The 12,258-nt window shown below is 38.4% G+C and overlaps 1 protein-coding gene across 13 annotated transcripts in view; it reads left to right on the top strand.

Annotated features, from left to right (window-relative positions):
* LOC124291154 (poly(rC)-binding protein 3-like) overlaps nt 1-12,258 on the top strand; it is a 380,920-nt gene that overhangs the window by 343,686 nt on the left and 24,976 nt on the right. For all 13 annotated transcript variants that reach the window (XM_046728080.1, XM_046728097.1, XM_046728129.1 and 10 more), the window contains 4 exons: nt 2,035-2,058; nt 7,708-7,740; nt 8,168-8,284; nt 9,705-9,824. In XM_046728080.1, coding sequence (XP_046584036.1) covers nt 2,035-2,058; nt 7,708-7,740; nt 8,168-8,284; nt 9,705-9,824 — 294 coding nt within the window. The remainder of the gene's footprint in view (nt 1-2,034; nt 2,059-7,707; nt 7,741-8,167; nt 8,285-9,704; nt 9,825-12,258) is intronic.

The following is a 12,258-nucleotide window of genomic DNA, read 5'->3' on the forward strand; positions in this document are numbered from 1 at the left end:
TTTATTTTGTCAGAATGGTTGGAGCTGTATGTTTTCTGTTTAAGAATGGTTGTGTATGTAGTTCTTTTTGTAAATTGATGCATTTCATACTACTTATGGAAGATTTAGGTTTTACTGCTCCTGAAATCTTTGATAGGTTTTAAATGGGTTTATATCTCGAACAGCATGCACACCTTGATGTTAAGTCTGTTATGATTGATGATGTTATTTCAAAGAACATTTCGGTACAGGAACTTTTGCATTTCGACAAATATTTAAGAATGTGACCAGACAAATGATCGACATTGATGACTGACCGCGTGAAGGAATGTGTCCTGTTAGTAATTACGCTGTTCAGGGCATTAATAGATAAGTGTTTGTTTATATGTACAGAATGAATGGACACGGAATAGTTGAGGCTGCCATAAAGGTGAGGGGTGAGGTGGGCAGTGCCCTGGCTGTAAGGTACAGACTCACCCCTAACCTTTAGACAAGATGCCAAACACATGTGGAAAAACATGTTTACCTGGGGGATTCCTGACTACTTTCTTGTAACTGACCCATATACCTGTCTCCAGCCATTGTTGTCTGAGGCTACAAGTATGTGGTACCAAGCAGAGTGACCGAAATAAAGTCCACCAGCTGAGTCTACGACTTGACAATTAGCTTTCTTCAAATACGAAGGTTTAGTTTTGGGACGTTTCAACGTTTCCTCTGAAAGAGTGTACATTACCGGATCTGGAACAATTTTATTTCATGTTTAAGATTCCCTTTTGAATCCATTTTCATTTTTTGGAAAAAATTTCATTCATTTTCAATTCTAGTCCGTCTCATGTCACTGTCCCTAAACTATATTTTTTCCCTTTGGCTCAGCCCTTTCTGTAATGCAAAAATCTGTAATTGAAGCAAGTCTAGATTTCCCAGGTCCTAAGTCCCTGAACTCACTGGGGCTCCTTTTCAGTTTAAATAGAGTTGTTTGTTTGTATCAGAATTATATATATATCCATAGACTAAGCATTTGTCGATTTCAAATCCTACAACCAGAAAAATGAAGCGGAGTCAGATTGCTAAAACAAAATAAATCAGATTTTAGGCAGATTTTCACAAATTATAAGCCGGATATTTGTAATTCTATATCACCTAGCTAGTCGTGGTACCATTACCATAGTAATGCATGGTATGCAATAAATCTGTAAACATCAATACTAATCGATAAATCTCAATGCCAGATTACTGAGATAGTGGAGTATCAGTTGATACTGCCTCTTAATTGTGGAAGCGGAATGGTACTGAGCGATACACCAGCTATTTGCAACCAATTGCCACACAACTAAAGCCTTTGTTCTGACGTTCTCATGCATACTCACCCTCAACCGTACGCGCTATCTGCTAAGCACTGTTGGACGATAAATGACTACAATGGACATAATGCACTTCCTGGAATTCTGCTAGTGTGGCGCTATGACTGGCTTCAAAATGGACAGCAATAATACTTTGATTGTCAGCTCAGTTGGGTATTATAGTTGTGTAAATGGTGTCGTAGAAGCATTCATGTGACAATTAAGTGGTACGGTTTACCTGCGTTCACTCCATCAAGTTGGTAGAAGGTATTAGTTTCCTATGTTGTCATTTCCGATTCTCAGTTTGTTGACACAGTTCTCCGTTCTCTTGAGATTTAATTTGATTTACATTTGTTATAGTCCTGATTTGTTTGCTCAGTTATGAAGTCAGTGCGTTATAAATGAGTTTGTTTTTAATCTAAGCCTCGAGGGGTTTCGTTTTCAGTTTATCACCATGAAAATAGACCACTCATGGGGTGTTTTGTAAATATTACAGATTTATTACAGCTTTCTTGAAAGACTGATCAATTGAAATCGAAAAAGTTAATTGATGTCTTTCAAACTAGGACAGTAACTGAACCATGATATATAACACTGTACATTTGAACAGCTATGACGTTTACATGAACACTATATTCTGTTATGCTTGTACATGAAGTAGTTTGCTATTTTTAAAAAATTGTGATCCTAATTGTCTCTTTCTTTTATTTTGCAGGAAGTTGGAAGCATAATTGGCAAGGTGAGAAATCTTTTCTTCCTGATTTTGTAAATAGTATCTGGTCTAGAGTACAACAGCATGATTTCAGTCAGTGAAATGAATTAAAGCTGGCTCTTGTTTTTTCTAATTCTCCTTTTATATATCAATCTTTTTTTCAGAATTGCTTTTAGGACAGATTGTCTAATGTCTATGTTTTAATGCTAAACACATGGAAATATGTTTATCAAATCATAATTATAATTATGACTGTTTTGATGCCTTTTAAATATGAGTGATAAACCATTTTCATAGTCATAGGAAAGCTCAGAATCGGGGTAGATTGTATGATTGTCACTGTATCATACACATTGTTGTCAATACAGATTTGTATGCAAAGGCCACCATATCCTGTACCACTAAAAGCACCATCATAGCCAATAACTGGGCTGTTTCTCCAGAACATAAGATTGAACAATTTGACAATTTTTCGAAAGCATGAGAGAGAACAGTTTGGCTGATTTTCCAAAGCATACAATAAACAATCTGTTTTCCAAACCATAAGCAAGAACAATCTTACTGTTTTTCAAAAGCACAAGAGACAACATCTTTGCTGATTTTCCAGAACATAATACAGAACAGTCTGTTTTTCAAACCATAAGTGAGAACAATTTGACTGTTTTTTCAAAACATCTGTCAGAACAATTTGATTCCTTTTTCGCTAAACTGTAAGAGAACGATTTGACACCATTTTCCAGAGCAAAAGATAGAAGAACTTGATGTCATTTTGCAAAGCACAACATTTTGTTTTTTCCTTTGAGGTTTGTGTCAACTGCGTCCTCATTGAGTCACGTCTGCCATCGATCTCATCCCCTGTTTTACAACAATCGAGTATAATCATAAATATCAATGCAATTTGATCTGGAATTTCACAAGAGGAGGTTAGCGAGAGAATTAATTTGTGAGGTTGACACGTAGCGCTACCTGCACACAAAGATGAGAGAAAAACGCCAGCTTTGCATGTGGCGCAAATTAACCTGGGGGTTTCTTGATCATGAACTTACTGATTGGACAACACTGTTTGTTGAATTACACGGAGCCGTGTCAATATTTTAGCGCGTTGATTTCGATGGAAAAAAGGAAGATGGGTTATGTGTGTCAACAATGTAACTATTTAATCTGGTAGCCCTCAAGACCTTCTTGCCTAATGGCACACTAAAAATAGGCTATTATTAATCGGCTTCCTCCATCTGCTTCACACATTGAAAGAAGACCTGCTCACGATGCGGTGCCTTTGTCAGAGGAAGTTTTTAACCGTGGAACATTTTGAGCATGTCTGACTTGTTTCTACAAGTAGCGTAGTATGTTTCTTGGTCGGCTTTTGTGACTCCAGGAAATTCTTGATGTTTCAATGAAGGCAGGGGAGGGTATGCATTTCAATGTGGATCTTTTGCTTTGAAAAAGAACATTCTGTACCTGGAATGTAGTATTTGTGCTGGTTAAGAGATCACGTTGACATATCAGTGACCTCTTCCATTTGAAGTTGCATCAGGTGATGGGGGCGGTGGGGTAGCCCAGTGGTTAAAGCGTTAGCTCGTCACGCCGAAAACCCGGTTCGATTCCCCACGTGGGTACAATGTGTTAAGCCCATTTCTGGTGTCCCCCGCCGTGATATTGCTGGAATATTGCTAAAAGCGGCGTAAAACTAAACTCACTCACTCACTCACTGCATCAGGTGATGAAGAAATTACTTTTGACTTTGGCATAAGTGATGTATATATCAAAGTATTATGGAGTGACTGACTTATTTAAAGTAAAGTTTTATTAAAGGGATTTCACTTTGATTTAAAATTTAATGACATGTGTATATCTTGTAGTATTAATCAATCTAAAATCTAAATGCATTAAAGGGATTTTGACCCAATTTTAGAAATTAATTATGTCATTGACATAGGCTATGTATAGCTTCAAATATTTTCAAACTGAGTGACCTAATAAAAATATGGGGCTTAAAGAACATAAGTTATAAATTTATTCAGTGTCTCATGATTAATGGCCAATAAGTTGTATTTCAATTTTGCATGGGCTATAGTTAAGACAAAGGCCTATGTATCAAAGTTACCTTAATCGGAACAATATTCTTACTTTTAATAAATTACCAATTTTTGTCATTAGCCAGCCTAGCGCCAAGAAAAGAGTCCTGTTCCTCTGACATTTAAGGGAAGTTAATGGAATTTAAGTATGTTAGAACTGAAATATAAGCATTGTTAAAAAGGTGTTATAACAGCCATAATATGCCTTATGACAGTGCTGCACTGGGTGTTTTCTGTTAATGGATAAGGCACGGCAGTAGGTTAATAGTATCAAGCCTGGAGTTGAACGACTTTCAGTCCTGGCTCTGCTGCAAGAAACTCAGGTAATAAATTACACAACATGGAGGGTGTCAGGTATTGCTGGGATGAGGATCATGGTGTAGAAGGCACTGAGAGGATACCCACTACTCCCAGCCTTCTCTCCACATTAAACTCTCCTTGTACTTGGGCCATGGGGGGTCCCTGGGGGGATCGTAGTCTCACACACCCCACTGCCTCAGATCCTGGCTGTGTAACAGTCTCATTCATGTAAGCTATTTACCAGCGCCTAATCTGTTTTCTCAGGGATGTTTTTTTAAGTAATTATTCCATCCCTATGAACTTATATAAGCAAAAGTTTGTAAATAGTTTTAGTACCAGGAAAGTAGGTTGCGAGTATCGTCTTCCTGAAATAGATCACTTGCGGAATCTTGTAATTTTATGACGTTTTTGAGTATTCTGGCACTGTGTTTGATAATTATTTGGAAGGATATTAATGGATGGGTACCACTGAGGTTAAATATATAATTTTCAAACAATTTCTGGCCTGGTTGTTAAACTAATCAAACAATCACCTGTACACACACACACATTATCTACTTGTTTATCCAGCATGCACTGGGATAATATAAACGATTTATAGGTGTATTTGCAAACCTCCTGTAAAGTAGTTGGATTTGCTGGTATACTGATGCAAGAGAATTGCAGCATGATTAAAGAAACAGGGTGTGTGTATGCAGAGTAACAGACCCGCGGTGAGATTTAGTGGGATATAATGGACGTGAGAGCAGCGCCCCCTACGCCGATCTCCCCCGCCCAGCTGGGCAAGTGATGTTGCCTGCAGGGGCTGCATGCTCCTGTCCCCGAAGTCATTCATCAAGTGCACAGTACATGGCAGGGGGCTGACAGATAGCAATAATACAGACTAGGCTGTTTCTCCTAATGGGATAGGGATGAAATTGGGTAATAGATGCAGTTGTCTTTAAATTTCTAGCATTGATCGGTATTCCACATGTTGGTAAGAAGAAATGGTCCGTGAATTTTTATATATATTGGTGACAAAAAAAGAAAGAATTTTCTTATAGTTTGTGGTTGTTGTGGCAGATGGTGATATTGGAAAGTGGACTATTTTTTCAACCGAACTTACATTGCACGTACTCATTTTTCGCACCATGATGTCGATATCTTTGTTTTTACATGACCTTGGCCCATTTTTTATTGCCAGTTTTATGCATACAGTTTCTGGAATAGCCGGATCCTGATTACATTTACAGAGTTCATGAACTTGATTCAGGGATTTCATTACTGGAACTATTTTAGTAGAGTTATTGTCCTGTAACTAACTGAAGGTTGTAAATATTGCAGTGTGGAACTGACCTAAGATATCCTAGGTTTTACTATTTAAGTAGGTGTTGTCCGGTAACAAACTGAAGGTTGTAAATATTGCAGTGTGGAACTGACCTAAGATATCCTAGGTTTTACTATTTAAGTAGGTGTTGTCCGGTAACAAACTGAAGGTTGTAAATACTGAAGTGTAGATCTGACCTATGATGTCATCTGTACTTGTACAGACAGATGGTTCAGTTTGACTGGTAGAGATCTGAACAATTGAGTGAATGAGAGGCTCCCAGAGGGGCTTTGTCTTGCACTCTGTCTTGGACTGTGATCTCCACAATCAAAATGACATCATGAAATATGTCTGTGTGTGCAGTAGACCAGCTTCAATTAACTTCCACTGTCCCTCAAGACTGACTGATGGACTGGTCAAGGGGCACCTGTCCTGACTTGACTGGACACTGTGGCCACTCAGTGGGTAGCTAATAGTCAGGCCTGGTGGATTAACACGAGACAGATTCTGCAGTATCCATTATTGACATGGACTAGAAGGCTGGATGTTATTGAATCAGAGTTTAACACTTCGTGATCCTCTGTGATTGTAATCAATTCACTCTGAAAGCTTTGTTACATATCAGATACATCAGTGTAAGAAAATGGTTGGAAAACACCACCTTAATCAATAACTATGGAGATCGTTTGAAGAAGCTGTCCATCAAACTATGAAGACCTATTACGAGTTCTTAGTGGAGCTTGACAAGTTGGTTCTCAAACTTTGTAGCCTTCACAGTGATAGCCGGATGTTGAGATGAAGATGTCTCAAGTCTTCTAGGATCACTGGTGGCACCATAGTATCAGTCCTTCTTTCTCTGACTGAACATGGCCCAGGGGGTGGAATCAAGCTTAGTGTTTGCCCAGTGTGTTTATCCAGACACCATCAGTTGCCTACTCACATGCTAAACTTCAACATTGCTGCTACAGGGAGAGGTGTATCATAGCACCATCAACCATTGTTAACAGTAATGGACATATCTCGGTTCAATCGCAGCCTTCTCCCAGCACTCCTTGCCGGATCTGTGATGGGGCAGGGTGTTGCACTTTTATAAAAAGGGAGATAGTTGTAATTTTTTGGGGAACCTCATGCCAGCTAATTTGCATGGAAATAAATATTCTCAACCTCACGTACAGGTGTATGTTGTATATTGAGCTTCTAGAAGTAATGTGCTTTTTTGGAGGAAGTGTTGACATTGGCGCACTGTGCATTTACATTTATTTGAGCAATCTGCTTTTCTTAACTGAGTTTATTGGATAATTTTTCAAGTAGTGTGATTTCATATTTATTCAAAAGCCACAGGGAAGGCTTAAGGTCCTAGAACTGAGTAGTTTTTAATTAATTCTATTAAAAAAGTTTTTACCAGTTCAGAAAGTGTTCTTATGCAATTAAAATAGCGAGTAAAATTTGAATGATTTAATGGCACACTTATATCATTTCAAAAGCTGCTGCTGTGTTGTCAGTTCCATGCAAGACATTGACAGTAGCCCACCCTCTCACTGCTGTAGAAGCCTGGCTCAGCTTGACTTAAATTGCTACAGACATGCTAATCTGCACGATTGTGCAACCATTTAATATGTCACTCAAAATGCAGATTGCATTTGTCAAGTTAGGCAAGACAAATTTCCTTGCTGTGTGAGATGGCTCCCAATTTTGAATGAAAGCGAAACGTAACGTTTTTCAATCGATGAACAAATTTTAAAAAGGGAACATATCCTTTGAGATATGTGAGGGCACCGAGTTTATTCAAGGCTGTCAGTGATTCTGATAGTCGTGTCACTCATGGGGAGTTAGTTGCCATTAGCCTTTTCGTTATTGCAGCTCAGCGTTTAGAGCGCGACAGTCTTGTTATTGGCTGCCGTATACAGCCCATCCGTTTAATCTACAATTTGTGGACATAGTGACTGTCTCTCATTTCTATTACCCTGTTTAAACATTCTTTGTTTTTTCTTGCAGAAAGGTGACAATATAAAGAAATTCAGGGAAGATGTAAGTAGATATATTTTGTTTATATAAGTATCAGTATATCTTAATGACATATTTCCAGTCTTGTATTTGTGTGACCATTATTTGTTGTCTGTAGATTTAATGCTCACATGTTTTAAGAATTATGTTCAAATTTTATGGTCAATTTGCTCTGAAGATTTATGTCCCTTAGGCATGCCAGGAATCATGTGTTTGAATCCCTGAAATGTAACGACCATGTTTGGAATCTTCCTTTTTCTTGTGAGTTTCATTGGCGCCATGAAGTCTGAGACCTGTGTCTCTTTCAGTTTTCCTTCTGCATCAAACTAACATAGAACTGGAATACTGTAAGAGGTGTTAAACCCCATTCGCTCACTTTGTCTTTTATTTTGATTCTTTATGCTTCAATTACAAAGACTGAATCAATCATGACTGTTTTCTGTTGTTTCAGAGTGGTGCCAAAATTAACATCTCTGATGGTTCCTGCCCAGAGAGGATTGTCACAATAACCGGCTCAACAGATAATATTCACAAAGCATTCACTATGATTTGTAAAAAATTTGAAGAGGTAAGAAAAATAGTTTGTGTTTAATAATTGAATACAGTGTTTAGGATTGATTGTATTGTTTACAAGTGCAATTCAACTGAACCCTGATGAATCTTTGAGATGAGACAGTGATCTGTCTGGCACTTTGTAGAGGATTTTGCTTATCTGCACAATCTTTCTGAACACACATCAAAAAAGCATCACATAGATTTGATCCAAGGAAACACCTATGAAAATATTATTCTTTCAGTTTTTAAAATGGAACAGAGGTGGGTAAATAGTAAATTTGCTCACCCTTGGTGCAGGTCGTGTTACGGTGAAATTCATGATGTAAGTCTACCTTTGGCGCCACATTCTACTGTATGAACTTAACGATGGCTTGGATGTAAGACAATATTCATTTGTTCTGTCGGAGCTTGCGTTGGAACATGTTCTCATGCATGAAACAAAAATAAACAAGCAAATATATGTTTACAAATGGGACTAATTTTGAAAATAGTGAGGATCATGCATATTTTTCGTTTTGAAAGTTCATATTCCAAATCTAAAGCCTTCTTGTGATAGGCAATATAGTATTCAGGATAGTAGCATGTGAATTCAGTGTGATGCTATTTCCATGCATATCGACAGCTGTGAAGTGTAACACCGTCTTCTAAATAGCAATGAGGGTGTCATGTCTGGAGGAGGAGGTTCGTCAGTTTTAGCGGGAAAAAAATGTTAAATCTGTTTTTTAAGTCTCAACTCCTGCCAAGCGTTGTACATTAAACTTAATTGCCACTTCTCCTCTTGTAGTTTAAATTCTCTCTCGGATATGATATTCCTCTAGCTTCTCTCGCCAAATACGACCAGGAAGATATTTTTGTCATCTAGATTCTAGAGCTACTTAATTACACAGTATGTGAGATTGGTATTATGCTGTATTGTACTTCATGACATAGACTTGATGCTTTGATCACAAGTGGGAGAGCTTCTTCTTGGGAAGGTGTGCCAAGTGGAGTTCCTCCACTGATCTTGTACACAGAACTAATCCAGCTCATTGCCATTATGACAGTCTACTTATCTCTACAGACGTCTTCACGTTTAGGAGCTAGATGGAGTGATATTTTAATGTTTAATTTGAAACCCAGACTTATATGAAGATGGGATTGATGTATCTTCCGTTGTATGGAAATAGGAAGTATTTCCAAATATATCATAACCATGGTTACTGGGGTGAGAATTCCAGAAACAATGCACGTTTTCATTTCTTTGTAATGACTAATGAATTAATTTTATGCCATGAAAGATTGTAATTGTTAGTCAAATTATAGGTGTATAAAAATGCCATGAAAGAAAATCTAAACATTTTCATACCATTATAAGCTGATGTTTCTGAATTTTGTCTTTACTGTGCACATGGTGTGAAAATGCAGAAATACAAAGGGATTGTGTTTGACTTCAGGATCTTCAGAATACACCCACGGTGCCTAAACCCCCTGTCACATTACGGCTGGTGGTGCCAGCCAGTCAATGTGGCTCACTCATTGGGAAAGGCGGGTGCAAGATTAAAGAAATCAGAGAGGTAAGTACCATAATTACAGTGGTTATATCTTAGGCATGTGTGTCCCCATCAGTTATGTCCCTTTGGTGTACCAGGAATCTGTTGTCATGGATTTGATTGCTGGTTTCTGGGATGTGTCAGCAAGGTAAATGTCCGAGACCCCCATCACTTAAGGTGTCGCTCACACCCCGGTAATATGTGAGTGAGTTTAGTTTTACGCCACTTTTAGCAATATTCAAGCAATATCATGGCGGGGGACACCAGAAACGGGCTTCACACATTGTGCCCATGTGGGGAATCAAGCCCGGGTCCTCGACGTGATGAACGAACGCTTTAACCACTAGGCTACCCAACCAGCCCCGGTAATATGTAGTGATCCAACCAAAATGCTGTTCATTCACTCGCTTGCAGGAACAAATTGGGGATTCGGTGTCCAAAATGTCTCCTGAGCATGAAAAATGATTGGATAAGTACTACCTCAGCTGACCAGGTATATGCTATGGTGTTCCACCTTGTGTCAATGTGTGGTTTCATTGGCCACTGGTTTTGTTAGGCCCAAACTGGATCCCTACTGAACCATCTGACTGGAGGTACTGCTGACCTCAGGGCGTGGTGTAGCCTAGTGGTTAATGCACTTGCTCATCAGCTGAAGGCCCGGGTTCGATTCCCCACATGGGTACAATGTGTAAAGCCCATTTCTTTGTTCCCTGCTGTGATATTGCTGGAATATTGCTGAAGCACCGTAAAATCTTACTCACTCACTCACTGCTGTCCTCAGCATAAGTCTCCACTCTCACTTAAAAGGAAGATAGCATCTGTTGTAGTCCAAATAGCCTGGCTGATTGTCTATAATGATGCTCTGGCCTGGAACAGTTAATCTGTCAGCTGACTCACCCTATGATTGGGATAAGACACCATGACATATTTATGGTCTGAGGTCATAAGGCAAACAACATGACATGTGCTTTCAATTATGCCAAAAGATGGAATGGGAGACTGTATATTTCATTTGAAGCTAATCCAGGATTGATAAGTTTTCGACATTTGCAAAGATAGCCCCGATAGGTCATGTTTATTGCTGCATCGTGTAGTATAGAGCTGCTTTGTTAGCAGATTGATCTTCACGTTCGCTGGATGGCAGGGAGTAGGGGGCCTGTTTTGTTTATAACGACATAAAAGATAATTGAAACAATCATTGCTGTACAGGTTTTACCTATCAAACTATGTCATTAAATCAGCAGGGTATTCATGGACATTTCAGGGCAGAAAATAGGATATCAAAAATTGCAGGATATATATTGCAGAGTATTGGATATAAACAATTGCAGGATATATATTGCAGAGTATCTGATTTTAGCTATTGCAGGATATATACTGCAGAGTATCTGATATGAGCCATTGCAGAATATATCCTGCATAGTATCTGATTTAAGGAATTGCTGGATGTATACAATTTGTGTGAAGCCAAATATTTATTTGCTTCACTTAAGTCCAGAAAAATTGGTGGGAAGTCTTGTTCATAGAATCATTTTCATTAAATATCGAAAACTATTTTTTATGAAGAATAAATCAAACTTATTTGAAGTGCACACTAAATATCTTACTTTGGAAAAATCAATCTTATTAATACCTGGTGTGGGTGGTAATCATTCGATCATGCTCTAGTAAATGGATTAATAGTATTTTCCAGCTGAAAATGTTCGTTTGATATCCCCTAATAGAAGAACAGTTCTGAAAGATTAATCTCCTTTGTGAGGCCTCAGAAGTGAGGGTTTATCCTTTGCTTCCCTCTGACCCTGACCAGTACACCAACAGAACATATTCTATCAATCAATAAGAAATACATAGTGCCTCCATTATGTGCCACAATGATTGCGTTAATATTATTATCAGTGAAAATAGGGCGTTCTAAATTGCAACCCGCTCTGTCTGAAAGTAGGAGTTCTAGTGACTGATGTGTTTAGGCTTTGGTTCGTTAGGGAGACAGGGTCTAATTGTTCCATCACTTCTTTCTGTGATTCAAGTGGCAGTGCTTTGCGAGATTGAAAGTGGAGAGGAGTGGATCATTTGCTCATAGACATTTTTGCATTAGCAAACATGCTCATAGTTCTTTGTATGATGCTGTGTTGGGATTTGTGGATGTGCAGTATATTGGAACTTCTTGTGTTCAGATCAGTGTCAAAAAAACTTTTAGGAGATTGTCAGTTTAAGTTACTGAAGAATATTTTCTCAACTTCTGAACCGTGAAGGTACTATGTTTAAGCAGTGCGTGTACCTTCTTGTTTATCAATGTGTCAAAATTGGACAAATTTATGTATTATGGTAAAGTTCTTTTTCAGTTGGTAGCAGGAATCCAAACAGTTGGTGTGTATTTGTGTTGGCATTGATGGATTAATGAAGACGTATCAATCATTTGACTTGTGCAGTGTCTGGTGCACTGTTTCTTTGGCAGTCT

Source organism: Haliotis rubra, unplaced genomic scaffold (assembly GCF_003918875.1).
Source record: "Haliotis rubra isolate DU_JTF1 unplaced genomic scaffold, ASM391887v1 Scf113, whole genome shotgun sequence".
NCBI classification, from domain to species: Eukaryota; Metazoa; Mollusca; class Gastropoda; order Lepetellida; family Haliotidae; genus Haliotis; species Haliotis rubra.